Here is a 26,477-nt window from a genome sequence, read left to right on the forward strand (position 1 = left end):
CAGGTTTTCATGTTAGCTCCGAGTCTGGTCTCACTTTTTATGGGGAATATTATGCTTGCAAAAATACCAGAAACTTCTTTCTTTTCAAAGCAGAATAGGACCAAAATGAAGGCCTGAAATACATTTCCTCAGTTTTTTAAATATGTCGTGTGCACGGCACAGGGATTTTGCAGGAAGTACTGTTGCAGCAGAAAGCATTGATCAGGCTTTTGGTTCTTTCTGCTTACTGAGTAGACAGTCCTAAAAGGTTGTATATGCTGGCAAGGGGAGTCAGTAGCGTTTGATATGGGAGGGACCAGACAGCAAGGGCAAAATGCAGGTTGAGTGTCAGGAAAAGTGACATCAGTAAGGTCTGGAAGGTGCTCAGGTGAGTGACAAGTCTCCTTGGAGGATGCAGAAAGGGTTCAGGTTCCAAAGGCAAGTCTCTCTTCTGTCTCTGAAAGCTCTAGTGAGAACAGCCTGAGTTCCAGTGTTTGCTGCACTGCTTCAGTCAGCTTAGTTACTGCAGCCACTGGTAAGTCCCTGCAAAAGCCCCTGGAGGATTGTCGCTACTAGGAGGACTTGTTGTGCATTGTCTTCAGCAACACTTCTTGGCTGCTGTAATGCTGTGGTCTTGGCTCAGAGGTGGCTGAGGGGAAGAGGCACTGGCAGGAGTTGGGTATCCAGGGGCTGGGCTGTGTTTAGTTTTGTGTTTGTTTTTGTAGTTGTGCAGTGGGGACTACTCTTGCCTTTCCTTTTGGGACTGATCAGTATTGGTGGGGGCACCTGTGGGTGCAGTGGGCTGTTCTCATCCCACAGTAACTCCAGTGAGTTGGAGTTCAAGGTTCTGACCTTGATGGCACAACCCACATAGTGTTGGGGTAGTTCTTCCAAAGCCTTGCAGCTGTGAGTAAAGCAGCATGGGAGTCCACAAGAGATATTTAACTGCGCACCTTTTCTCCTACAGTGAATGCATGAGTATGTCTGTATACATCCCTAAATTCACTGCTGCCTGATTTCCCTTCTTCAAAATATCAACCAGTTTCTCGTGCCAAGGGACCTAATCATCTATTTATTAAGATGAGACAGACAATAATTTTGTGTGGGGAAATGTTAAGGCAGTGCACATTGATCATGCTGATTTAGGACAGCACTGCCATTGTAGCATTTCCGGAGACAAATTCTGTGCAGCTAATTGCATTATAAATTCTACTAAACCATTGTCATAAGGTATTTCCCTAAGATGTAAGCCCTCCACCAAAAATAAAACTAAAAAGAGAAAAGGACCAGTTGTGGGGTTTTCACTAATTAAATATTATATAAAAATAAGAAGGGAAAGAGGGGGAAATGTGAATCATGTTAATTAAATGCTAAATCTGTTGTAATTGGCTAGTGGGACATGTTGAAACTCATACAGATTTTCCATCTGGAAGCCAAAACAGTTGAGTCCTGAGGTCTTTGTCCTCAGATCAAGACAGTCCTGAGCTATTCCAGGTCAGGATTGTGATGGCACTAAGTTTCATGAATCTTAACCATCCCAGAAAATTAAACAGGCAAGGTCTGGATGTTGAGCCACCTTCAAGACAGCCCACAGAAACTGATACCACAGATACCAGTGGGATTCAGCCTCTTCCTCCTGCTGTGGTGAACTGTGGCTGTGGAGTTATTGTACCTGCAGTGGCTATCCTGGGCTAGAAACACCAATAGGAAATGGCATTCATTGTGTGCAGCTGGGATGAACACCTGTGGGGTTCACCAGAGAGCAGTTCCCTCACACTTTCAGTGGTAGTAAAGTGTATTTTTGCAGGGGATCTCAAAAGTTTTTCTGAAGCTGAGTCAGAAGATACAGAAGCAGAGAGCAATTAATTAGATTTCCCAAGGAAGCATAGCAAGCAGTGGAGGACTAAGGACTGAGGATTTCCTTGTTTCCCAGGCTCTGGCACAAAGCATCAGACTGTTCTCCCCCTCTTAATATTTTTTCAGGTGGTTGGGAGCAAAGCATGACATTTCTTCCATTTTGAAGGGCACAGATTCTCATTCCTTGAAAATATTTGTCACTTTGAACATGCCTATACAAATTCTCTCTTTTGTTCCTACAGGTGTTGTGATTTGGGCTCATTTTAGCCACTCCAGGCAGGTAGAGATTGCAGTCAGACCAGGAGGGGGTTGGGTCTCCTCCAGTTTTCATGCATGAGATGTTGCAGGCAGTGCTTATTTCTGAAAAACTTAGTGGTTCAGCAGTTGGGAAATTTCTTTGCCAGGGTACTTTTGCCATAGGAAAGCTCTTCCTCCTAACATCTTGTATGAAACTGGGAGTTGTTAGCTCCTTGGCTAGCTGTAGCTGTCAATCTGCTATCTGATTAGAAGAAAGCATTTTCTTTTCTTCCTCCTCCTCTCCCCCTCCTGATGTAGTAAAATTATTGGATTACAAAGAAATTGGGAGATAAACCTACTCCCTATGGTGTTGTCTTTGAGCCTGGAGTAGCTGATCATTTCAGCAGTCACAGCTGGGATGTGGCTAAGCCCTGATTGTGCTCTGGGCACATGCACAGGGTGAGACCCCACTTGCTAACTGTGGCCTCCTGAAAGCTGGGCACCCACTGGTGCCAGGTCCCCCTCCATGCTGCTGGGGCTGAGGGCACAAGGGCTTCCCCAGAAATTTTCATCTCCATAGGAAGGAGACTTCTTGCCTTTAACGGAGCCACAATGCCTAAAGTTGAGGTGACTGAAGTGAGATGGGTCAGGTAAAGCTAACAGAGCTGTGTAGTTCATGGACTTGAGCATTAGTTAATTAGTTTTCATCTTGCCCTGAGCTGGGCCTGGTATGAGGTGTTGGTCTCAAGGGGGAGCTGAGTTAAAGTGGGTCCCCCCAGGAGCACTGGGTTGTGGCAGAACAACCATTAGGCCCCAGGACTTGTTGCCTCATTAGACCTCTCCGTCTCTGCTCCTGACAGAAGAGATGCTCATACTCTGCTTAAATGTGTCGTTAATTAAATGTGCCCTGAACATAAGGATGCTGTAGCAGCAGGCCTAGTGTTGAGTCCCAGATCTAAGGAGTGGGTTCCCCACATAACAGCCATTAAAAATGCACTTCTGAGTGACAGAGACCAGAGACAGCAATAAGAAATTTAATTCAGGAATTTGTTGAAAAAACTGTTACAAAAGTTACTGGGACAAATTGACAGAAATCAGATGACTGTGATGTAGGAGAAAGTTCTGTAGAATTATTGCACACACATACATAAAATGGATTGTATCCTTTTACATAGGTAACAGCTGGCATAGCAATGGGCTTCAGTCTGGGGAGTGGGGTACATCTGCTTGCTGGTGGGAAGAGGGGAGGGAGGAAAAAACCCATTTCTAAATTTTTGTTGTAAAAGGGGCATTTGTCATTCTCGTTTTTTATTTTATTGTTTCCAACAATTGTTACGTGGTTATTAAATTTTTTTGAGTAATTTTAGATTTTCCAAAAGTGACCATGATTTGTTACTTATACTGTAGCTTACAGAAGTGACACACTTAATATCGGGGGGTCCAAACCTGGATATCTACCAATGGAGATGGAGATCAGGTAAATGCACACCTGTTCTTCCAAAGAGAAAAGCTGCCTTTTGGCACCTGGTTTGAGAGGGAGCTGTAGGCTATACCATGAGCATTTTGGAAGAGGTTAGACTCAGTGCTGCCATTAATCACCAACCTTCATGTAGGCCCAGCATGGTTTTGTGTGACAATAATGTTCAATGTGCCATCTACTGGGAGACTCTGGGTCCCTGGAGAAGGCTCTGGGTTCCATCCCTAGCAGTAGCTGAGCACAGGTCTGCTCAGGAGACCTGGCAGGAGCTGTGGTCCCCCACAGACCAGCCCCATAGTGAGTGTGAGGTACCACCTTACTCTCCCAGCTGGAGGGAAGGTGGTGGTGGCCACAGCAGAGACCGTGATGGAGAAGGCAGGTGAGAGGGAGGTGTCTGCAGGTAGAAAAGAATAATTCTGTAGCACTGTTGCCATGCCTGTCATCTTCTCTTCTCTTTTGCAGACACTTAACAAGAACAACTTGATACCAGATGACAGGACCAACTTCTACCCTTTGCAGCAAACCAATGTGTACACCACAACCTATTATCCCAGTACACTGAATAAATATGACTACAGGCCCGAGGCCTCTCCTGGAAGGACCTTTGCCAACAGCTGATGATGGACAGATCCTACAAGACTGGATAACTTCCTATATGATTTTTTTTAATTGATTTTATGGACCAAATACTGGCCCAGCCTCTAGATGTAAATATTGTACAGTAGGGTCTTTTTTTTTCCCTTTGGTTAATTGTATTTCTTGTAAACAGCACATCTCCTTACAAGGACAAAAATGCATACGGACCATTCTGCAGAGCTTTTGTGGATATTTGGCTGGAGATGGCTCTTACTACTGCAACTGTTTATGGCTGGAAGATCAGCATTGCTGTCCAAGGCCAACACTGTCGAGGAGGAGGCTCTGTGCTTGGCTTGGTGGGCACTGTGCAGCAGCACACAACACACAGGAGCACTTCAAGCAAGGCCAGAGGTGACCTCCTGGGGCAGAGGTGTCTATCTGGTGAAGAGCATCCTTCCTGAGCCAGGATAGCGATGGTGCACTGGATGACACACAGCTCGTGAGACAGGCTACACAGGACTCCATTGTGCCAACAACTTGAAGAACATTTTCTTTTCCTTTTTTTTTTTAATTTTTGATTTTTTTTTATGTTTCTGGGGGAAAAAAAGTAGTAATTTTCTAGGGCAGTGTTCCCTTTATCTTCAACTGAATCTTTTCATATTACAGGAAATACTCTCTGCAGCCTTCTTTGGTAATACACAGTTCAGCTGATGAGAAACAACACACAAACAAAGTGCATTATCCAAAGAAGCTTTCTAGAATGTTTCCAGTCTTAATTAGAAGAAAATTATACAGGCAGTGAGACACTGAGAAAAGTAAATGTTGGAATAACATCGGAGACATGAACTTGGAGTGCCTAACAAACAAAGATGTTTGTATCACTGGAAAAAGAGATGTGATGATTGCCGCACAAGAGCCATGGGCTTATTTTCTTTCTTCTTTTTTCTTTTTTTCTGAGACAGTGTTAACTGTTTTGTTCTAGCTTTGATCCTGATTGTGTCTGCCAGGAAAGGCAACTTTTAGAGGCCATGCACTTCTTGTGGGAAATCACCATGCTTTGGGCTAATATTTCCTCTTGTTTCATCATTGGGTTTTAGTTCCTTTACTCTCAAAGAGTGAATAATTCTGACTTGCTGGGGGAAGGTATTTTTGTAAGGAATGTTTCCATAGTCTGACATGACCCAGAATGTCTGCTGCACATACTTATAGCGTCTTCCAGTCAGTACTCTATGAAATTGTAACACAGCTGAGTAATGTGCATTGTTTGCCAATATTTCTTCAATTTTTTCAAGAAAAACAACCCAACAAACAAATGCTGCTGCAGCTATTGAAGTAAATTGGGGCAGTAGCATTATTAAACAGCATATCCAGCCTTGAAATGTGATTTTGTGTATATGTGTGACTGTGTCTATAAGAACTGTATTAGTCTGATGCAGAAGCCATGTTGTCTACAAGCAGATGTTTGTCTGACATAATTGTTTGGCAAAAAGGAAACTTATTGCTGGTGCTTAATGTACAATTACATCCAGTGTGTTAGCAACGTGAACAAGTTCACCGCTGTTACCATTCAGTGTTTCTAAATATTTATAATGAACTCCTGATGCTAAGGTTTTTAGAATGTCGCAATGCTGAGCATGAGATAAAAGTACACCCTGAAATATGCATGAGCTCCACGTGGTCCTGAGCTTGGCTTTGTCGTCTGCATCTTTGTGGAGCAGTTGCCTTGCCTGTGCCTGGCCCCTGACCCGCCATGCTCCCAGCAGTCTGTCTGTCTGTGCTTCATTTCAGATTCGCTGTAAGCCTGCATCGATTGTTTCTCAGTGCTGTTCCTTTGCAGTTGCTTGTTTGGAAGTCCAGCTTGGGCTGTGCACTCAGCTCTTCACGTAGGCAGCTGGTAGGAAATGAAGAAAGACAAGTATATTGCTTTTCCTGTGAGGAAGAGGCAACGTGGCTCTGCAAGCCTGTGTCACGGCCGTTTGACCAGAGAGCAAGAATAAGGTAGCCTCCCATTTTTAAATTACTTTGTTTGTCTTCAGTTTGCAGTGATTGAAGGCTGTAGGGATATTTGTAATGAAGTGAGGTCAATAGCACTGCCACGAGGACACCTTCAGCTCAGCGGTGCCTACCTTCAGCAGCTGTTTTTCTAATTTAGCAGCTGATCCTGATGCTGCTCTGGTCCCACCAGGTGAAATAGAGGGGGCAGAGAGAGAGAGAGAGAGATGCCCTTAAATGGATTTTAAGCAGTGGAGTCAGGGGCTGATGCAGACCTAGTAGATCTGTCTGAAGCAACCTGCAACCCTCCAAATAGGCACAGTGGTTCAGCACCTCCGAACCTCACAACAGGACTCAGGCAGGAGCAGCAGGAGTAAAACAAGAACACCGGGGAAGGAAGATACATGCACTGGTATGAGGTACCAGCTCCTGCAGAGAGGCTCTTCCCAGGCCCCTAAATTCCATTTGAGGAGTGATGACTTTATGCCTCATGCCATAACAAGTTCCCCCTGTCTCACTGAATTTCCACATCCCCCTCAGCAACACTGAAAATCTTGACTTAAAGTAGTTCTAACAAGTATGTAGCCATGGGGTTGAAAATTACTATTTTAGAGTATCAGGGTGGGATTTCCCAGATTTCATTTATGTGTTTCAGAAAGAAACACTGGCTCCTAAGATCCTTCTAGCCATTGTAAAATCAAAGCAATCTCTGAGCTTGCCCTTCAGAAGATTCCCTGTATTGACATACTCTGCAATTACCATGCACGTGGCAGGATTTAGCTGGAGTTTTGGAGGGATGTGAGCAAGTCAAACCTTGCAATTATCTCAATTTTCTATTTTTTCCTTTCTCTTTCCCACTCTGCCCCCCCCCCCCCCCCTCCCCCCCAAAACATTTTTCCATTTTTGGCTTCACAGAATAACATGATGTAAACTGATTTTTTCCAAAGTGCCATATAGCAGATGAAATTATTTAAATGTTCACCTCACCAAGATAGGTGATTACTGCCATTGTGCTCAGGAGGTGGATATTTTGTAGGCTATTGGAAGACAAATGCTTTGAGGGTGGTGCATGTGGTTATAGTTTCATCAAGACATTCCTTCTTACCAGCCATCCAAATGGATTCAGCCCTTTTTCGTATAATTGGCAATCACAGCAAGGAGCTGTAGTCTCCATTCGAGCAGAAAGCAGAATCCAAGAGAAAGTTAAAAAAAAGAAAATCAGAACACTTATTACTCAATTAATGTTTGCAGTAGAGTGCAGTTCTTTAAGGATGATGTTAATGCGGTGTGAGAGTTGCATTTTTTATGAGCTCTCTAATGCGTGCCAGGTTAATGACACCATGTACAGTGATAGTCTTGTGATGCAGGTAATTCAGCACCTTGAGCATCAGGTCTGTAATATCTGTATCAGTTTGAATTGCTTTTGCAGCTGGATGTTAAACTTGCTAAAATTTCCTATTCCTAAGGCCATCTCTAAGCACACTGGAAATGCATTTCCTGTGGGAACATTGCTTTCCAAAGGACTTACTGTGCTATACATATATGTATTTCTTTTCCTTTTACTTCCAAGAAGGGGAACCCTGGGCAATTTCTGTGTAGATCTGGAGATACGTTGTCTCTGCAAACCCTTTGGGTAGCATTCAGGTATACGGTGTATGAAATATGATGGAAATCTTACAGCCAAGAATGTAGCGGAAACATCTTTAATTAGGCCCATTCTTTCTTCTTCTATAGAAGTGGAAAAAGCTGAAGGGGTGTGCATGATGGTGCTATCCAGGCTGTGTTGTGCTATTGCTGTCAGGCTTTACCTGAGCAGCTGTCATCCACCAGGAGTAACTTGTGCCACTCACTAACAGACAAACCACTTGATCAAACCATCACGTAAGACGTGCTGTTGCTCTAGAGGTGCACTTGAATGTTCAGCATATGAGCCAAGGCTGCTCTTAAATATATGAACTGTACAGATACTATAGGAGAACAACATGTATTGTCTTACCACCACTGTTCCTAATGCCTTATGTTCAGAAAGTGTTTGGTTTGAAATCAACAGAGAGCAGGAATGGAGCCCATGTGTGACGCAGACAATTTGGTGCCTCCAGTGATAATGGGATGTTCAGCCCACCTGGAGAGAAAACTGCTGTCCATTGAGATTGATTTATTCTTTGTACCAAATGTAGTGGGTGAGAGTTTTATATATATATAAAAATATAAAAATATATATATAAAAATGTAAATGTAAAGTTTGTGTAACAACTTGCTCTTTTTTTGTAACAGTATATACATCTATCAGTGAATAGATACAGTATATATTTATAATATATACACACGCAATATATATATTTAGCAAAATGCCTGCAGAGGAAACTTAGAATAAGAAGGGCGGTGCTGGTATTCAAATACCACAGGGACAAAGTGAAGAAAAAACTATAAAAATTTAGTATCCTTTCCATTAGGTTTAAAAATCCACTTTTGAGGTAGATAAAATATAATTTTTTAATTGAAAAGTAAATTGATTTTTCTAGTTAGAAATGCTGATTCTCCCCTAAATCATTCTGGTTAAGAGTGATTAAGAAAAATATACTTGTTACTGCTTATATTTTCAGAATAAGCCTCCCAAATTTCTCATGTGTATCCCTCTATTGTTTTTGTAATTATAAGTAGGGAGTAATTGTGGAAAGAAAATTAAAATAACAAGTAGGAGTGAAAGACCTTGTACCATTAGAGCAAAAGACATCATCTGTTAGAACAGGAAAAATGTCATTTTCCATGTTAGAGAAGTTGGGAACTGCCTTATAAGTTATCAATTGGCATTACAAGCCTTGCCTTATAGTCACACAAGGAGGTTTTAGTACAAAATTTAGGAAAATAGAAAGCCTGCAAACCCATAGCTTTTGGTTTTCAGAGGGGTCCAAAAAAAGCCATGGGGACCATGGGAGTCAGGCATCTGGTGCCCTGGGTGTTGCCAGAGCTTTCTGCATTAGTGGCCAAGGCTCCGTGTCCATTTCTGTCCCCATCAATGCCATGAGCCAGCCCATATGCACAGCAGGGCACAGCACCCCTTGGAGCTATCTGGCATAAGAGAGAAATAAGCAGTAAATTCGGTTTGAAGGATTTTTTTTCCAACAAACCACTTTGTAATGCCCCTCATGACCAAGTTCAAACTCCAATAGGTGAATCTTTCCCTTAAGGTTGTTGTTAAGAGGAAATATCAAGTGGCTTCAGAGCAGTTTTGGGGTAGGTGAAAAAGGTTTCTGCCCAATTTTGTCTTATTGCCAGAGCCTTCAAACTGGTCTCTGGAGTTGGGTCTTTGTGGGACTTACCCAGTCCCAGCTGTTCGGTCTGGAAATTCCTCCTTTGGACCCTTTGGGAATTATTAGTGTCTGCATTAGACCTTGTTGGAGGAGCAAAACCAGCAACCCACTGTTTACATAACCACAAATGTAAGTGCTCAATAGCACTCAACATGTTTGGGTCTTGAACCCACTATTTTTAACATTCTGCCTCCAGCCTCAGCTGCAAACTCACTCCTGTTTGAGAGGGCTCGATGCTGTAAGAGCAGCATTTGGCTTTCTGCAGGTCCCAGCCACGACTTGGTTTTAAACAAATTTGATTGTGAAAAGTATTCACGCTGCGCTGTGGTTCTGATGCCTCCGTCACCCAGCAGGATGCTGCTGTTTCGCAGGCCATGGAGTCAAGCAGAGGACGGCGTGGATGGGCCATTAATAACTGAAGCAAAAATGTTATTAGTACCAAAATGTCAAACATTGTAAAAACCAGCCAGCTGCTCAGCAGTGTGCTTTCCATCCACACCCCTCCTTAGACAGCATCCAAACCTGCCCTTATCTAAAAGCGATCTACTTAAATAGGAGCATTCCCACAGAGGAATGGGAGGATGTATGGCATGTGAGATGGAAATGGTAGGATTTAGCTTGTAGTTTAGGTGGGAAAGTGACAGATGCAATACTGGATCTTGGATATATGGGAAACAGAATACATGCCAACACAGAATGCTTGCCCCAAAACAACAAAACCTGGAGAGTATACTGGACTCTGTTGTGAAGGCACATCACCCTTCCTATGCAATCAAACTTGGTGGTACTTTAGCATAAAGGTGACCTAGACTGTAATCACTGCCTTTAGACACTGTGAATTTTTTTTGGGTACTCTGTATTTTTATATATTGTACAATGTAAAGAATAATTCAGAAATAAAACAGATCAACCTAATAAGCCTGTGAGTTATTTCCCCTGCATGCCCAGTGCATGGCTGGGCTGGGGCTTCTGACAGCACTGGCACAGTGGGTCAGCAGGAACATGGAGGAGCTTCTTCCTGACCTTGGTGGCCAATGGCAAAGCAAAATCCACTCAGCTGTTTGAGCAAGCATGGAGAGTTGCAGCATACATCCTTCCTGCCAGTCTGCACTCTGGCTACACCCTGAGGCCCGAGTTTGGATTATATTTATCATGAGTTGTAGACTCTGTGGGCACGTAACTGTGCTACTAAATGTTACACCAAAGGCTGTCACTGCAATTCACCTCCCCTACCTCACAAGCTCCACACCAAACCTGGGGTGCATTTCAAAAACACATTTCTGAGTGAGGTGCCCAGTGAGGTAAGATCTGAAATTTGAGGTGCCAAATCCTTGTCCAGTTCTGCATTGCACTCTCTGCAGGTGACACTGAGTCTCCAAGGGCACAACTGCTCTCTGTGCCAAGGAGATCAGCTGGCTGCAGCCAGCAAAAAGACACCCATCCTCTGCAGAGCCTCTGAGCTGTACATGCTCAGCTGCAATGAAATCCTGTCACAGCTCCTGCTCAAGCCCTACATATTGATGTGAAAAGTTATAAAAAGCTGAGGGACACGTTTTGATTGAAGGATGATCGTAGCCTCGTATTGAAGAACGTTATAGGTCTTGTTGCATTTATTAATCAAAGTAAAGACCATGAAAAGTGACAGAGTCAGGAACATTTTAGTTTATGTTCCGATACAGCTCAAGACTTATATTGAAGTTCCATACAGAAAATTACACCATAATGTCGTAAAAAATAGATTGGATTGCTAATAACCTGAAACGTGCTACACCTGCATACATAATACTTTAATCCTACTAAATCATAAGCTATCATTTGGGTGTTTTCATATTCTTAAGTGTGCATACAGGAATTTCTTTTCAATGCAGACCATTAAAAAGTAATTGAGAGGCACAAGATCAGTAAGAACAAACTTGCTGTGAGTAAGATGGATTTTTTTCCCAGTTAGGTTGCACTGTAATACAGGGAGGTCATTTCTGAACAGTTTTGTTTTGCAGCAAGACACCTCTGCGCACAATTAGAGCAAAGTATCATGTTGGAACCAATTTTCAATTTCCTTTAAATCTGTCTACCACCACATTATTTTCTAGTTGCTAATTTGATTCATTAACATAACAGTTTCACTTGTAGCCTCAGTAAATTTTGTTCTCTCGCTTTCACTGTGCATCCCACCTGAACACTTCCCTCTTTAATTCTTAATTGTGTGGCAAGCAGTGAACGTTTTGTTATCTTGCAGGTTCCCCATCAGCTTTTTGTGAAGCCAAAGCCTCAGGGCTGTGCTGCTGGGCTGTGACCAGCACCTGCTGCCCATCAGCTTTGCTGAGGAGCACCTGCAGCAATGTTGGTAAACGGGGAACATGGGCCCGGGTGTGGAGCTTTCTGTGGGAACAGCAGTGACAGCCATAGCCCCACAGCCCCACTCCAACCTGCCTTTGGCAGTGCTCAGAGGTTGAGTATAAGAAATTCAGGAAAAGGAAAAAGCAGAAGTTTCCTCATGAGTCATGTCTACTCTACCTATTTGTCCCAGCTCCCTGCACAGGTGCTTTAGGGACACATTGTGCCAGATGCTGCAGTGACAAACCTGTCCTAGCCCTGTCCCTCTGTGTGAAGCCCTTTTGCTGTTTTTTTTCTTCTCTATCAAGAAATGGAAACATCCATGGCTGGTGGGGCACTTGCCTGAGCAAGGGCACTGCCAACACTCAGTGTTACAGAGGCAAGAAGGGGCAGGGAAATGCAGCCCAGCCCATTGAACATCCGTGCTAGTGAAAATGCAGGAGCAAGGGCTTGGATGAAGGGGCTATACCCACCAGAGAGTGTCTGAGCAGATGCATATGGGCACCAGGGCATTATCAGAGCAAGTCATCTCAGACCATGTTAATTTCCTCCTCTGAACAGACACCACGTCCTGCAGACAGCATGGAAATAAGAAATATCCTGCAGCCTGAGTTTAGCACGGTTTCTGACACCCTCCTACATGACCCTCCTGTGCCGCCAGGGGCAGTGGCCAGGCAGGGCATGGTGCAGACACACTCCTCAGAAAGCAGTCAGGCTGCAGCAGGAAGAAAAGCAAAAAAGCCTCAAATAAGTCCCTCACTGCCATGCCCAGCACCCCCACCAGTGTCCCCAGCTCCACCATCACCACCTGATCACGAGCCCTGGCCCCAACTCCTGAATTTCCCTCTGCCCACACAAGCATTTCACTCACCTGTGAGAGCCCACATGGCTGTGCTGCTGTGACCAGGCAGGGGGACGGTCCCCAAGCTCAACAACAGTCCCTGAGTCGGCTTAACTCACCTCAGTGCAGCCATCCCACAGAGATCCGTGCAGAGCAAGCACCTCCTCAATGTGTGTGAGAGTCAACGCTCAACTGCAAAAGCTCCACTTCCCATGGTGTCTTGTGTGTGTTTCCCCCTCGAGGGTACAGCCGAGAGATCATGCACTCCCAAACACACAATTCAATTACCAAAAGCTTTGGAGACTCATTAAAAATGCTGTTTCACTAACAGCTGAAATGCATTTTGACATGGCTTGTTTTGTTCATTCATTGAAAGCCACTGATGGAGTTGTCATTGCACTTTCTGTTTAAAAAACTGAGATTCATATTAATGAAGGTTACAGAGTTCAGCTGTGCCCAACAGAAAAAAAACACCCAACCACAACCACACAAGTCCCCCTTTCTTTGGTCAGATTTCAACCCTCTGATCTGCTGACAATATCCCCAAACCAAACCATTCTCCTCTGAAGAAAGGGCTGAACCAGGCTGATTTTGTGTGAGATAAAAATAGAAAGCTGGCACTTGGCAATTGGGCAGATTCTTCCCCTTTCCTGCTTGTCCTGGTGTGCTTGCAGAACAGGTTTATTTTGTGACCAAGGGTTTTATCACCCTCCTTTTTTTTTTTTTGTTGACTGCCCCTATGTCGCAGCAAAAGTATGTGTAAGATCAGCTAAAAACTTCTGACAAGGAAGTGTTGGCATTCTGAACACCAGCCACATCCATCCCTCAGCTCCACAGTGTGTATCTCTACAGAATGTGGAAGCTGCAGCTCTTCAGATCCTTGCATCAGCTGAGGCAGATCTAGAATCCAGCAAATGCTTAAAGCTCCTCCTGGCTGAGCAGCTGCACTGCAATATTGTCACCCTTCAAAATAATTCTCTCCAGATTTTCAAGGTCAAACTTCACAGTTTGTGAACTGGCAATTAGCTGGAAGCAAAGAGTAGTCCCGGTTTTCCATCACTCCGGGGACAGTGAGGTGTCTCCCATACCCAGGGTTAGCATCAACCATGGCGAACAGCAACAGGCTGTTGAGGTTCGATCCATCTCACCTTGCTGTACTCTTTCATTTTTAAACCCCCCATAGTCATTTCCTTGCTGTCATGGAAATAATGGAGCCAGCAAAGGATTGCTCCCCTCTCAAGTGCAGGGTAATGAACAGCCATCAGAAACATTTGATATTTCCATGATGTGAAGCATCAATAGCCACAGAGAAAACTGTACCCATTTTGGCAGTACTTAATTTACTGTCACGAGCAACCGATCTGTACGAGAGAGCAGGCACAATGCTGATACACTTTTATTACCCTGGCAGGAGCCACATTATAGTTTTCTGTTTTCACATTTCTTAGCAACAACATTTTTTTGTTCATAGGTTTCTTCCTAGGAGCTGGGCTGGAATTATTTTTATGTTGTCCCCAATTTACATGCTGACTTACATCAGCCTGTCCTCAAGTGAGAGCCCTGCTTTCTGCCTGAAAGCCTGCTGGCAATTACTACTGTCTTCTGCTGATCCATCACTCCCCTGGCACTGGAGGGAACCTCGGTGCCTGGCAGAGCCTGTCTGTCCTGGGGAGCAGCTCAGTCCCTGGCAGTCCCTGCCATGCCAGGTGCTGCTGCAGCCAAGGAGGGTCTGGAGGTAATAGGTCTGAGCATCATTTCTGCACACCAGCCCACAGACCCACAGCCTCACCCCAGCCAAGATAAAATCATCTCTAATTACCACATGAGTGTACAAGGTGGGATGAGCTGCAAAGTTTTATCATAGCTCAGGCATATGCTGAAAATATCTCTCAAAATGTTTTTCTGCACTCCAGTGTCACTGAAGGCATTTCTGTATGAGGTTGTGCTGATCTAGTTCACATTTCAGCTCCTCATCCACTCACCACAAACCTTTCAGATCTGCCTTTTCCTTTGCCCACAATCACCCTTTCCTCTTCCAGCACCAGAACTCAGCCACAAAGCTACATCCACAATTGCAACCCTCAGCTCCTGCAATGAAAGGCAGGTTTAGGAGAGCCCCAGCAGAGTTTCAGGTTCAGACCATGGCAGTGTCAGTTTGTTGCCTGCCAGCATTTCCTCTGCCTGTGCTCACTTGAGCCCCACTCACCAGGGTCCCACCAAGGCAATATTTCCCTGTGTGCTGCCCGTGCAGAGGTTTTCATCCCCTGCCCACTGCCTTTTCGTGCCTGAGCCAGGTACTTATTGTGGCTGTAGATCTATGGCCAAGCAGTTGGATGGACAGACAGAGGGATGGACAGACTCACAGCACAGCCCTCGCAGCCCCCAGGGAAGGGCTCCAGCTCATCCTGGTGCCACTGACAGAGCTCCTCCAGCCCTGGGACTTGCCTGCAGATACGAAGCAAAGAAATGGAGCAAAGCAAGAAAGCTCCCAAAGACAAACCTTGCTGTGGCCATGAGAGCTGCAAAGCTTCCTGGGGCTGTGGGGCCCTGCTCCATGCTAGTTTTATTCCTGAAGAGTTATGGTGTTTTTTGCAGCCCTTAGCCAAGGATGACTTCAGTGGGTGAAGCTGGCCCACACCAGGAGAGGAGAGCACACTGCTCCTGGCAGTTTGCATGAGGAGTCCTGGCATGGTGCATGCTCTGGGGCTTCCCCTCTGTCTGCTCAAACTCAACTTGTGGCAAAAAAACATCCCCAGTTGGAAATTTGAGTTCATATGGTGGTGGGTGCCAAGTAACATCAGCAGAGTGTGTCAGGTAAAAGAGAATGCCTTGGGTCCCAACAGAACTCCTCATGGCAGCCCAAGCCATGCTTGTGGAGCAGGTGAAGCACCGCAGCCACTCGGCTCTCGTGACCCACGGCAGGGGGGTAAAGACAGGCCCACCTGTGTTTGGGTGGTGCTGCTCATCTTTCCCAGCATCAGCATCCCTTGGCTGCTGCACAAACCTGCCAAAACACCCATACTCAGTGTTTACAAGTGGCCCCAACTTTTTCCCCAGCCTCTGCTGGTCCCAGGGCCATTAGACATGAGGTATCTGTGAGTGGCTCACCCAGATCTGGCCACATCTGGGCACAGTACCAAGTGCTTTCAACCAGCCTGGCCCCAGCCCAGCTGCTCCCCCACGTGCAACTGCAGGGTGGTCAGAGAGGGAGCCACCAGTGAGCTCCCAGCAAGGATGTGCAGATCAGGAAAGAGAGAATAATGTGATTTATGTGCCAGGGAAACAGCAGAGTTCAACAACAGCAAAGATAAAATAGAAACTGGGGGGAAAAAACCTCACAGGAAGAACAAGCACAGGCGCTTCACCAACACACAAAGCTGCATCAGAGATCTGAGATGGACCCTCAGTTCTCATCCCGCCCCTGAGGATGGCGATTTCTGTAACACTGGAAAGATAAATACAACTGGGAACTGTATCATTAGAGGTGCTTTAAGCTCCCATATATAGCCTGGAAAGAGACTGTTGCTAAGAATAGTGGGGCCCAGATATTTCACGACATGAGAGTTGACAGATTTCTTCCCAGAACTAATAGGATGGGAGGCTATTTTAAACTTGCCCTGGTAAATACTCAGGGCACTATTGAAGAGTTGGTCCTAGAAAATAAACATGGATCAAGAGATCTTGGGTTGGGACCATTTCAATTAAATGCAGGATAAACACAAGGAAGGTTATTCTGAAGGGTCTCCTTTCTAAAAGCCTGAACGGAGACATTGGTGGTGGGAACCAGTAAAATCAACTGGTTTGCAGCACCCTGAGTCACGAGCCTGGATGAAGCAGGGTGTGAAATCAGAGTTGTGATGGTGTGGAGGCGCAGCAGGGGCTGCCACAGCCACCAGCCCCTTTCCTCCCTCAGTCCCCTGCTGGCTGGGGACACTCTGCCCCAGCCCACCTTCTGCATCCCTCGGTCTGTGGGGACTCTTGGTCCAACAGTAGTGCCAGACCCCCACCCTAAAACCTCACTAAAAGCAATGGAAATCCTTCTGTTTTGGCTGGGCTGGGGGGGTTGGATAAGGCTGCATTTATTTAGACTAAACAACCCCATTCCAAAGCAGTATCTGCAGTGGGGTTTGGCAGTATTATAGCAGAAATAAACTATTCCCTTGTGTTTTCTTGGAACTCATGAACAGCAATGGCAGCAAATCTGAGTTACATCTTTAATGTGCAACAACCAGTACGTAAAATAACACGCACTTCATGGTCAGTCCAGTTTTAAATAGAAATGACATGGTGGAGCTATTACATTGACAAGTATATAGTGCTTTCACCATTATTTTCTCAAAAATAAAATACATCACATTGGAATATTGCATACAAAACGTAGAATTTGCCCTAAAATAAAATTTTATCAAATCATTAAAAAATTACAAAAGTAAAATCCATACAAACTTCAGTAAAACTCAACAATCTTACAAGTTGAGGATAGTTTACAAAGACGCTCTCCAACATGTAAAACCCTCTTCCTTCTCCATATGTTCATGCAGTTCAAAAAGCCCCAACTGTTAGGTGAATCTCCTAATTAAAAGCTGAGTTTTTTCCCTCTTATCAAGTACTTCTTTTTAAAATGCACAGTGGAAGACATTAAACTTGGTAGGGGAAAAAGAGATTTTAATCTAGAAAATACCACAGGCAAAGAAATATATATGGAAAATACACTGTTGTCCCAAGGTGGGGAGCAGGGGTGGATGGCTGCTCATGGGGACATCCTGTGGCTCTGCCAGGCTTGCTCAGGTGAGAGGGTGGCAGCAGAAAGGTTGGGGCACACAGAAGTGCAGGCAGGGGTTGGGGCAAGGAAGACAACTCTACTTTTGCATCAGAGCTTCCACTGCACATCCAGTGTGTTCCTGCCTGGGGAGGGACATGTGGCAACCCCCTCCCGCTACAGGTAGGGAGAGCAAGGCATGCCTCACACAACCAGCCTTTCCCTGAGTAGCTCTGTGACCAAACAAGTGCAGTGCCCAGGCTCTTGCTCTTCATCCCAGCGCCACACAAACCTGCACATCCCCTCTGCAAAGGAAAATATGAGCTTGGGCTTGTTTTGGCTTTTACAAATAGGTGGACTAAGGCTGGAGAAGTGGCCTCAGCCTGAAGGGAAAATCTCCCCATAAAGGAAAATGGTTTTGCTGAAGGTATTTTCTCCACATAGCAATACAAAGTGGGTGCAATGAGTCTGTCCAGATGTAACAAGTGGATAAATCACATGGAGGAAGCCAGTGGGCAGAGAGACTGTGAAGGGTAAAGCTGTTATTGCAGAGAGCAAATCCCACCTGCCTTCTCTGCTGCATCTCGGAAAACCAGAGCTTTTCTATGCAATGTATCACCACTACCATAGCTGTCCCTGTGGCCCAAACCGTATCACAAACAGAAAACAAAGGTCAGAAACTCATCCTTGAGGAAGCAAAATATGAGACTCTGAGACAACTGCACTGCAGAAATCACCCCTCCTGTGCAGATAACCCAGGCGCCCACCAACTCTGTTTTTGCATCAGAGCTTCGGCTGCACATCCTGGGCATCCTGGCTCAGCTCTTCCCTTCTGCTTTGCTCTGGTCACTGCCCCCAGCCTGGGCATGAAGGTTCCCAGAGTGCTGCTGGGGCTGAGCAGTGAAGTGGTGTTGGGGCTACAAGAGCAGGGCCATGCTCTGGGTGTGGGGTGGGCATGAATGGCTTCAAACATATTGTGAACCCAAGTAATAGGCAAGAGCAAGCATATCTGTGCAAATATTGGCTTTTGCTTGTCGAAACTTTGGAGAGAGTTACATTTATTCCTCTATTTACTGGTTTCATCTGTCTTGAAACACAAACTGCAAAAACTGAGCAGACTGACATCTTCTGACTTCATTGGGGCTGCACCTGCTCTGTGGCAATTCTTCTCTGCTGGCTGAACTGACACAGACAAGGCAGGTCTTCCTGTACCACCCACAACCCTCCCCACAGCAGTAACGTCTGCAAGGAAATGTCTGGAGCCTGTGTTGATAACTAAGATCTCTCCCATGGGAAGCAGTGAGCTTGGAGGTCATCACTGTCAGAAGGGAGGCAGCAGCCATGAGGCAGCATTTACCCCTGTGTATGTTCCCCTCCTCCTCTTCCTCTCAGCCCACATGTTGGGACCCACAGAAGATGAAGAAGTTCTTGTGTGTTTTGGCAGGGTCAGCATCTGCCCTGGCACGACTGTGCATCCGTGCACGTGGTGGCCTCCTCGCATACCCCACATCCCTGCTCTCCCTGAGTGGTGCTTTAACTACCAAGAATTGGTGGCACCAACACTGAATACCAAATCAATACCAAATATTCATGTAGGGTTCTATACTGCTGTAGCAGTTGTCTTGCCAAGTTACTACAATGGCCCATACTTAGTATAAAGGAAACACCCCCAAAACGAATGAAACACAAAAATGCCTTTGTCACAGATAGTAATATTTGCAAGTGACCCAACAGAAGAACAATTAAAGCCCTGCTGTCACAGCATTACAGAGCAGTTATATCCACTGTGCAAACCGTGTAATTCCCATTCATATTTCAGTCACTCATCACAATTAAATGGCATTTCCCTTTCTCCAAACAGCCAATATATGCACATCAATCAATTCAGCTTGTTTATGTTGCAGTGCAAGGCTACGCAGTCACTTGCTCAGTTTACTGTAGAACAAGCCAGGCCTTAACATCCCCATCACCACAAAACTTCAAATTTTATATGATCAACTCAACGCAGTATTTCAGTGTTGAAATGCCCCCCAAAACCGGCCCCTTACCCTCACTCAATCCACCAGCCTGTTGCTCTCCCCAGGTTACCACTGCAAACACTGACACAGCCTGGGGTTTTCCAACCCACTCCAAGATTAAAGACATCCCACCTCCAGTCATTTCAGCTCTGTCAGATGGTTGAGAATAACTCTGGGATGCTGTGAGCCCAAATACCTAACACACACAGTGTCTATCAGCTTGGCCTCTCTAGGTGTGGGAGCTAAAATTACCAGTTTCAGGCAAATTACAGTCTGCTTATAACAGATTATCTGTTCACAATATGTGCAGAATCCTTTGGGCCTGCACTTTCTTCCAGCTGGCATGATTTCCTAAAAAATCCCTATTCTTACATATATTAAGCACATGGTCAGCCAAACCCATCCCTTTAAAATTAGCCTGGGGGCAGGGAACCTCCACTCCACACCTCCGGCTCAGGGAAGCAGGTGGCCACAAGGGGAGGCAAAGGAATCGGAAGGAAATTAATGCGTAACAGCAGTGACCAGAGACAGTTATCAGCGCTGCAAGTGGAGCCTACATCTTCTAATCCTGTGCCTCCTCATGAGCAGTGTGGAAGCTAGCACAGCTCTACAGCTTGGGAGAAGAAAAAATAGCACTGGAAGCTGAACTGAGGGTGTTACTGAGCAAAACAGAAAACTGAGGAGCAGCCCATATTTAAAATGAATCATTAAGAGAGTGGTCACTATGGAGCATCCTTCCCAGCATTTCCAACATAAACCATAACACAATTACCTGTGTGTTAAGGGGCCTGGCACTGCTGGGGAAAAATGAAGAGAGGCCATAAAGAGAGGCAAATTCTGTGGCTCCCCAGGGTGCCTTCCTCTGCTAGCAAGTCACAAACCACACAGCAGCCAACATCATTACTGGTTCAAAAGCTAGAGGGACTTTGAACTTTTACTCATTACTGTTTTGAGCCCATTCTGCACTATTGCTAACTGTATCAGCACTGCTTAGGGCTCTCCCTCAGTTCTCAAACTTCTATCAAAAAGCAGTTCTCCTGGTAGCTTGGAACGTTGGTAAAACCAGAGAAGGGCGGACCAAGTGGTAACACTTACCCCAAAAATATTCCTGTCGGTTGAACTGGGTTACTGACACAACATGGACTGCTGCTCCACTGAAGGATGCTGCTGTGGGGCACAGATGGGGGTAAAGTATTTTTCAGAGATCCGGCAAGTCCATTTACAATCCTCACCTGTGAGCCAGACTTGCTAATCAAATAAAATCCTTACAGTGGTAGAGCCTCTGGGATAACAGATGTAAGAAGGGGAAAGAAGTTACTGCACAACTTCAATTGCATCTGGAGAGAGGACTGTGTGAGAAGAACAGCTCTTCAGGTACCCAAGTCAGTGCAGAAGGAGGGGCAGGAGGTGATCCAGGCATAGGAGCAGAGATTTCCCTGCAGCCTGTGATGCAGACTGTGGTGAGGCAGCTGTGTCCCTGGAGCCCATGGAGGTCCACAGGGAGCAGAGATCCACCTGCAGCCTGTGGAGAAGCCCATGCCAGAGGAGGTGGATGCCTGAAGGAGGTGGTGACCCTGTGGGAAGCCTGTGCTGAAGCAGACTCCTGGCAGGACCTATGGCACCGTGGAGAAAGGAGCCCATGCTGGAGCAACTTGTTGGCAGGACTGTTCCCGAAGGTCTGCACTCCATGGGAGGGATCCACATTATCAAAATTCACAGAGGACTTCTGCCAGTGGGAGGGATCCCACCCTGATGCAGGGGAAGAGTGCGAGGAATCCTCAGTTGATGAGACAACATGTGATGATCTGACCACATTCCCCATTCCCTGTCCCCCTGCACCTCTCTGGGGGGAGGAGGGAGAGAAAACCCCAAGAGAAGTTAAGCCCAGAAAGGAGAGAGGAGTGGGGGAAACGTGTTTTAAGATTTAGTTTATTTCTCACTATCCTACAGTGATCTGATTGCTGATAAATTAATTTCCCCAAGTTGAGTCTGTTATGCTAATGATGGTAAATGGTGAGTGATCTCCCCCTGTCCTTAACTCAAGAGCTTTTTGTTGTATTTTTTCTCCCCTGCCCAGATGAGGAGGGCAATGACAGAGTGGCTTTGTTGGGCACGTGGCATCCAGCCATGGTCAACCCACCACAGAGAAAAGCATCTTCCAAAGCATTAGGATTGCAGTGAGCAATTGACACTGACTCAGAAAAACAACCAAAGAGGTTTAAAACAAGAGGGTCGATCTTCTCCCCTGACTATGGAGAGCCTGCATCTGGCAGCACTGACAAATATTCTGAACTGTTTGATGCTTTCTGGAATGGAGGCAAAATAGGTTATAGTCTGAATACTGTCTGAAGTGCTTCTCCATCTTAAAACAGTCAGGATGGTGAAAGGATTAGAAATCTCTGTCACTCGGGACAGTGCCTGAGCTGTGCAATTTTAATCTTAATATAGCTACAGTAAATTGCAGAAACAGAGCTCTGAAGAGCCATCTGAGCTTGCAGTTCTGCCATGACAATGCGACTCCAATCAGATTCTTGGCAAGCAATCCTTGGTTTCAGAAGACAATAGGTAGCAGCAGCGAGTGGATACTGAAACAATTTCAGGCACTAAAACATAGTAAAAAGAAGTTGGACAGTTAATGCCATTCATGTGAAAAACAGTAAGAGGATGATGCCAGCAGATCTGAACATGCTGGTTTAGACTGATCTAGTTACCCCCATGTAGGTTAGCTCCATTTCCACAAAGAACCTGCTCCAAGACAGAAAAGATCATTTAGTAGCTGATACAGGTAATGAGCTAAATCCGTTTTCAGTTACTCAGTAAATACATCCATTGCTCTGAAAGCATAAAAGCAGCGAACAGCTCGTTTTATTTTACTGCACAGATACACTCCTGAGTTAAAGGTCTTAGTGGCATATTCTCTCTGCAAAAGCAGAGCAGGCAGAACGAACAGATCCGTGTCTGAAAGGCAGGACTCAGTTCAGGGTTTATTTGAGTGAGCTTACAGCGTTGGTGTCACCCCAGGGCAGCAGAGAACAGCCCCCCACAAGAGCAGAGGGTGCTTCACTCAGACTTCTGCAAACACAGAATCTTGCACACCAGCCTCCTCCAACATGTGCACCCACCCCCTGTGATGAAACTGCCACAACAGGAAATCATTCATGCCCTGGAAAAAATTAATGTCGCAGACAGAGTATGAGTGTGTTTCCATTCACAGCAGGGACCTGCTTACTTACAAACAGGCAAGCCACCATCCCCAGCCAGGATCACTTAAAATAAACCTATGTAAACACATACCCTTATATAACTTATCTATCTATCTCTATCTTATATATATAAGTTTTATTTGTGTATACATAGATATAAATATGCACACACACACACATGAACACACCTCCGTAACATAAAGCACAGAACGCGCACACACACATGGAAATATTGCAAATTATGCTGAACTGAAATCTAAGAATATAATTAAGAAATTATTAGCAGGTTTAAAAATTGATTAAAAAAACTATTCAAAGTGTCTTTTAATATTTATGTTCAAGTAAGGGCCAGAATGACCACAGATTAGTATTGATAAAAAGAGCTGGCATTAATTTCCCACATTAAGCCAGAACTCATGAGTTATTTCTCATTGTCATTTCGCTATCAGCACATCTCATCAACTACAAAGGCTTTTCTTTTAGGAAATAGTGATTTTTCAAGACTTGGGTTACAAGCAGTATTATTTAGGCACCCTCAATCATAAACTAATTCTAAAAACCACGCACACCTTAAGAGTATCAGAAGAGAACTAGAAAGACTCAGACATTCACACCCACAGTATTCAGTGTCACAAACAGGTCTTCACAGTAAAAAAGACAGTACTGGAGACTAGGGATGGAAAGGTGACACAGTGGTGGCCTGTAGAACAGTAACATTTAGCAGGAGTGACTCTCCAATACACCACACTAGCCCCATATTCAAGAAATACGGAACAACAGTGGTATTTCAGAGATGGCTGTTGGTGCAAGTTGGGATTCAGTGGCAGCTAAAGCTGTTGTTTACTTCTGCTCCAGGATGATAACAAACACCTCTAACAACACTGCAAGGATTATTTGGGATATTTAGTATGGCTAAAACCCCTGGTACCAGTGTCTTATATCAGAAATCACTTTATTACAATGTAAATGTAGTGTACAAGCACCAAATCATTTTAGTTTCACTGTTTAATGGACTTAAAATATATAAATGACTAGTGATTTAAAAGAGACCTTTAAGAAAAGATTTTGTTTTCTCAATTTTTTCCTTTTGTTAAGATTATTCTTTATTTCTCTTCTGATAGAAGACTGTGAAGATTACTGGTACCCTGGTGCATTTAACAGTGAGTCAGCACACACGCACACGCATACACACACACAACATACACCTCACTGCTACATCAACAGTCTCTTAAACAGAGCCCCCATTCTGGAACTGGGACCTGTACAGCAGATGTGTTCTCTTTGTGCATTTCGGCATCATTATCACCAGCAAGTTCCACATGTACAGCAAATCAAGGTGGTCCTGAACATAAGAACAACCCGTCCCTCACCCTCTCTAAATAAAGCCACCATAACTCTTGTAATATCTTTGTGTTTCTGCTGTCCAGCCGTGCAAATCCAGGCAGATGTGCAGACTGCAAAGCTGACTTCCAGTCTCTTCCAACCCCTCACCAGCCTGGTGTTATCACACAGAGACGACAACGTCAAGATAGAGTCTGTCGTAGGACTCGCGGAAGCACAGGATGAGGAGCAGGCTGAGCAGACACGACCCAGGCAGGCACCAGTTGAACCAGGAAAACTCTGTAAAGCAGAACAGACATCCAACCTCAGTTATCAAACATCCTGTGTTTAAAGCAACCAAAACTTGGATTGATGGCAAGTTTTAAGGAAATTGCTGTGTTCTGAACAAAATCCTGACAGCCCTTGATCGATTGATGGTTAACAGGGTCTATGAGACTTTCCATGGACGCCTTAAGTTATATATATATATGTATATTTATAACCAATGCCTCCAGCTAACGTTAATCCTCCTTATTCAACCTGCCAATGAAGAGACAGAGGAAAAAAAAATCTATCACTGCTAATGGAGAATAAACCACTTTCCAAAGACTCTCCTCATTAGTTTTTTGATTTCTATGGATTGAGAACTAGAACAAATTAAAAGTGTAGGAAGAAGCTGGATTTGATTTTGAATTAAACCTGCTACATCGTATAAGGAGGGAAAACCAATTTCTCAGAAGAAACTTGTGTGTAGTACAATCAATTCAATTTAAAACTGGTTGCAAAAACGGCTCCTCAGAAGCTCCTTTTCAGCTGTTAGACATAATGTACTGCTCTTAAAAGGCCATGTTCCATATTCAAGAAATCCTACAATCCAATACTTGGCTACTAACTAACAGTTTTATTCAGGGGTTTTTTTCAAACAAGCGCACCATGACTTCCTTCTTTTAAAATATCTGCTAATTTACTGAAAAAACATTAATTTCACTGGAGACAGTATTCTATTACTTTTTTTTTAAAGTTTCCTTTATTATTTAATTTTACATAACCTAAACTCTACCACAAGGTCTGTTAATCAAAATCAAGGCTTCAGCACTGCTGCTTTTAAAAATCTGTTATGTACATTGCTAAAAGAAAAATCATGATTTATATTACACGATGCAAAGGACAAAAGTCAGAAAGCCTAAAAGAATCAACCTTCCCAAACCAGTAACCTTCAACAACTCCCTCCGTGATCCACCAAAACCCCCAAGGGATTTCTTTAGGTAGCAATGTTGTTAAAACCATAGTAAAATTTTCCTAGACTTGGAGAAGACTGTGCTATGTGTTGCCAATATGTGAAGCCAATAGTCAAATGCTTTTCTTATAATATTTTTGTTTAATTGGACTAAACAGACTTTAACTCAAATATTCTAACAGATCAAATTTAACTTGTGAATTCTTCACATCTTTTTTGATCCAGAATTTGTGACACCTCTGGGGATGCAGCAAACACATTGATCGTATGAAGCCAAAGGCCAGTTTGCCTTTTTTTTTCCCTGCATAAAAGGGAAAGGAAACCACATCCTGAGGCTGCTGCTTTAGGGTGCAGCACTAGCAGGGAGGCTGAGCTTTAGGAAGGTTTGCATCTCCACTGTGGGAGATGAACCAAAATCTTCGGTGCACTGGAAAGCTTCCAGAGTTTGGGTCCTTCACAGCATTTGCAATATCAGAGTACAAGAAGAAAAAGAGAAATCAGAATTAAAATGACCAAATGACTACTTGACCTAAAAGGAAAGACCAAAGGAGCAAGATGAATTTGACTGAATTCTGATTTATCTTTAAGCTTCTTAAATACCATTAGAAGATGTATTTGAATCAAATGAAAGCAAATGATGAAGATCATTATCAACCTCTTCCAGGACTTTTTGAATCAGAGGAGCCAATAGCAACCCCTGGCACTGATCCCCCCCAGGGACCACACACTCTCTTGCACTTTTCATCAAAGAATGGTTGTTCTAAGCACAGATTATACTTTTTTTTTTAATTTCTTTTTTAAACTTTTAAGAAATAGGGAAAATATTTCAAGCATATAGATATAACAATTTCAGGTTTATCCTTACCTGCATTTATGGATACCTGCTAGGGAAAGAAATACTAGAGACAAAAAAGGGCCCCAAGTACCCTATTAATGAGGGAACGTTAATGAGGGAATGAGTTCACTTAATCATGATTCTTCCATCAGAAGTGATACACTGTATTCCCATCCTCAGTTATTAAGTAATGCCAAACACTCTACTGCTACTCTGAAAAATGCTGGAAAAATTCTCAGAATATTCTGTGTTGTCTTTCCAGCTCAGGTACAGGTGTCAGAAACTATAGTTCACACCAATTATTATTAAAAAATTAATAACAAAAGCATACTTTAAAATATAAAGACTACCTCACACCACCAAAGGCATTCAGATTTTACACTGATGCAGTTCAACAACAGTATTAAAAAAAAATTCTCTCTGTTTGTGTTCACAGACCAGAATTTGGAAGAGGGTTGTCATTCTAGTTGCAATTTCCTGGCAGAAAGACACAAACTATGC

At 44.2% G+C, this 26,477-nt stretch overlaps 2 protein-coding genes across 3 annotated transcripts in view; one reads left to right on the forward strand and one right to left on the reverse strand.

Annotated features, from left to right (window-relative positions):
* The window catches only part of SEMA5B (semaphorin 5B), a 197,654-nt gene extending 187,316 nt beyond the window's left edge, over positions 1-10,338 (forward strand). The window contains exons 23-24 of one of the 2 annotated variants that reach the window (XM_071562423.1): positions 3,481-3,550; positions 4,013-4,100. In XM_071562423.1, the coding sequence (XP_071418524.1) occupies positions 3,481-3,550; positions 4,013-4,020 (78 nt within the window). In that variant the 3' untranslated portion in view covers positions 4,021-4,100. Of the gene's footprint in view, positions 1-3,480; positions 3,551-4,012 lie in introns of both variants that reach the window. The other variant, XM_071562422.1, reaches the window with a different exon arrangement.
* A 6,466-nt stretch (positions 10,339-16,804) lies between these two features.
* SLC49A4 (solute carrier family 49 member 4) overlaps positions 16,805-26,477 on the reverse strand; it is a 71,414-nt gene continuing 61,741 nt past the window's right edge. Inside the window, exon 9 of the mRNA XM_071562885.1 lies at positions 16,805-24,204. Coding sequence (XP_071418986.1) covers positions 24,089-24,204 — 116 coding nt within the window. The 3' untranslated portion in view covers positions 16,805-24,088. The remainder of the gene's footprint in view (positions 24,205-26,477) is intronic.

Source organism: Pithys albifrons, chromosome 8 (genome assembly GCF_047495875.1).
Source record: "Pithys albifrons albifrons isolate INPA30051 chromosome 8, PitAlb_v1, whole genome shotgun sequence".
NCBI classification, from domain to species: Eukaryota; Metazoa; Chordata; class Aves; order Passeriformes; family Thamnophilidae; genus Pithys; species Pithys albifrons.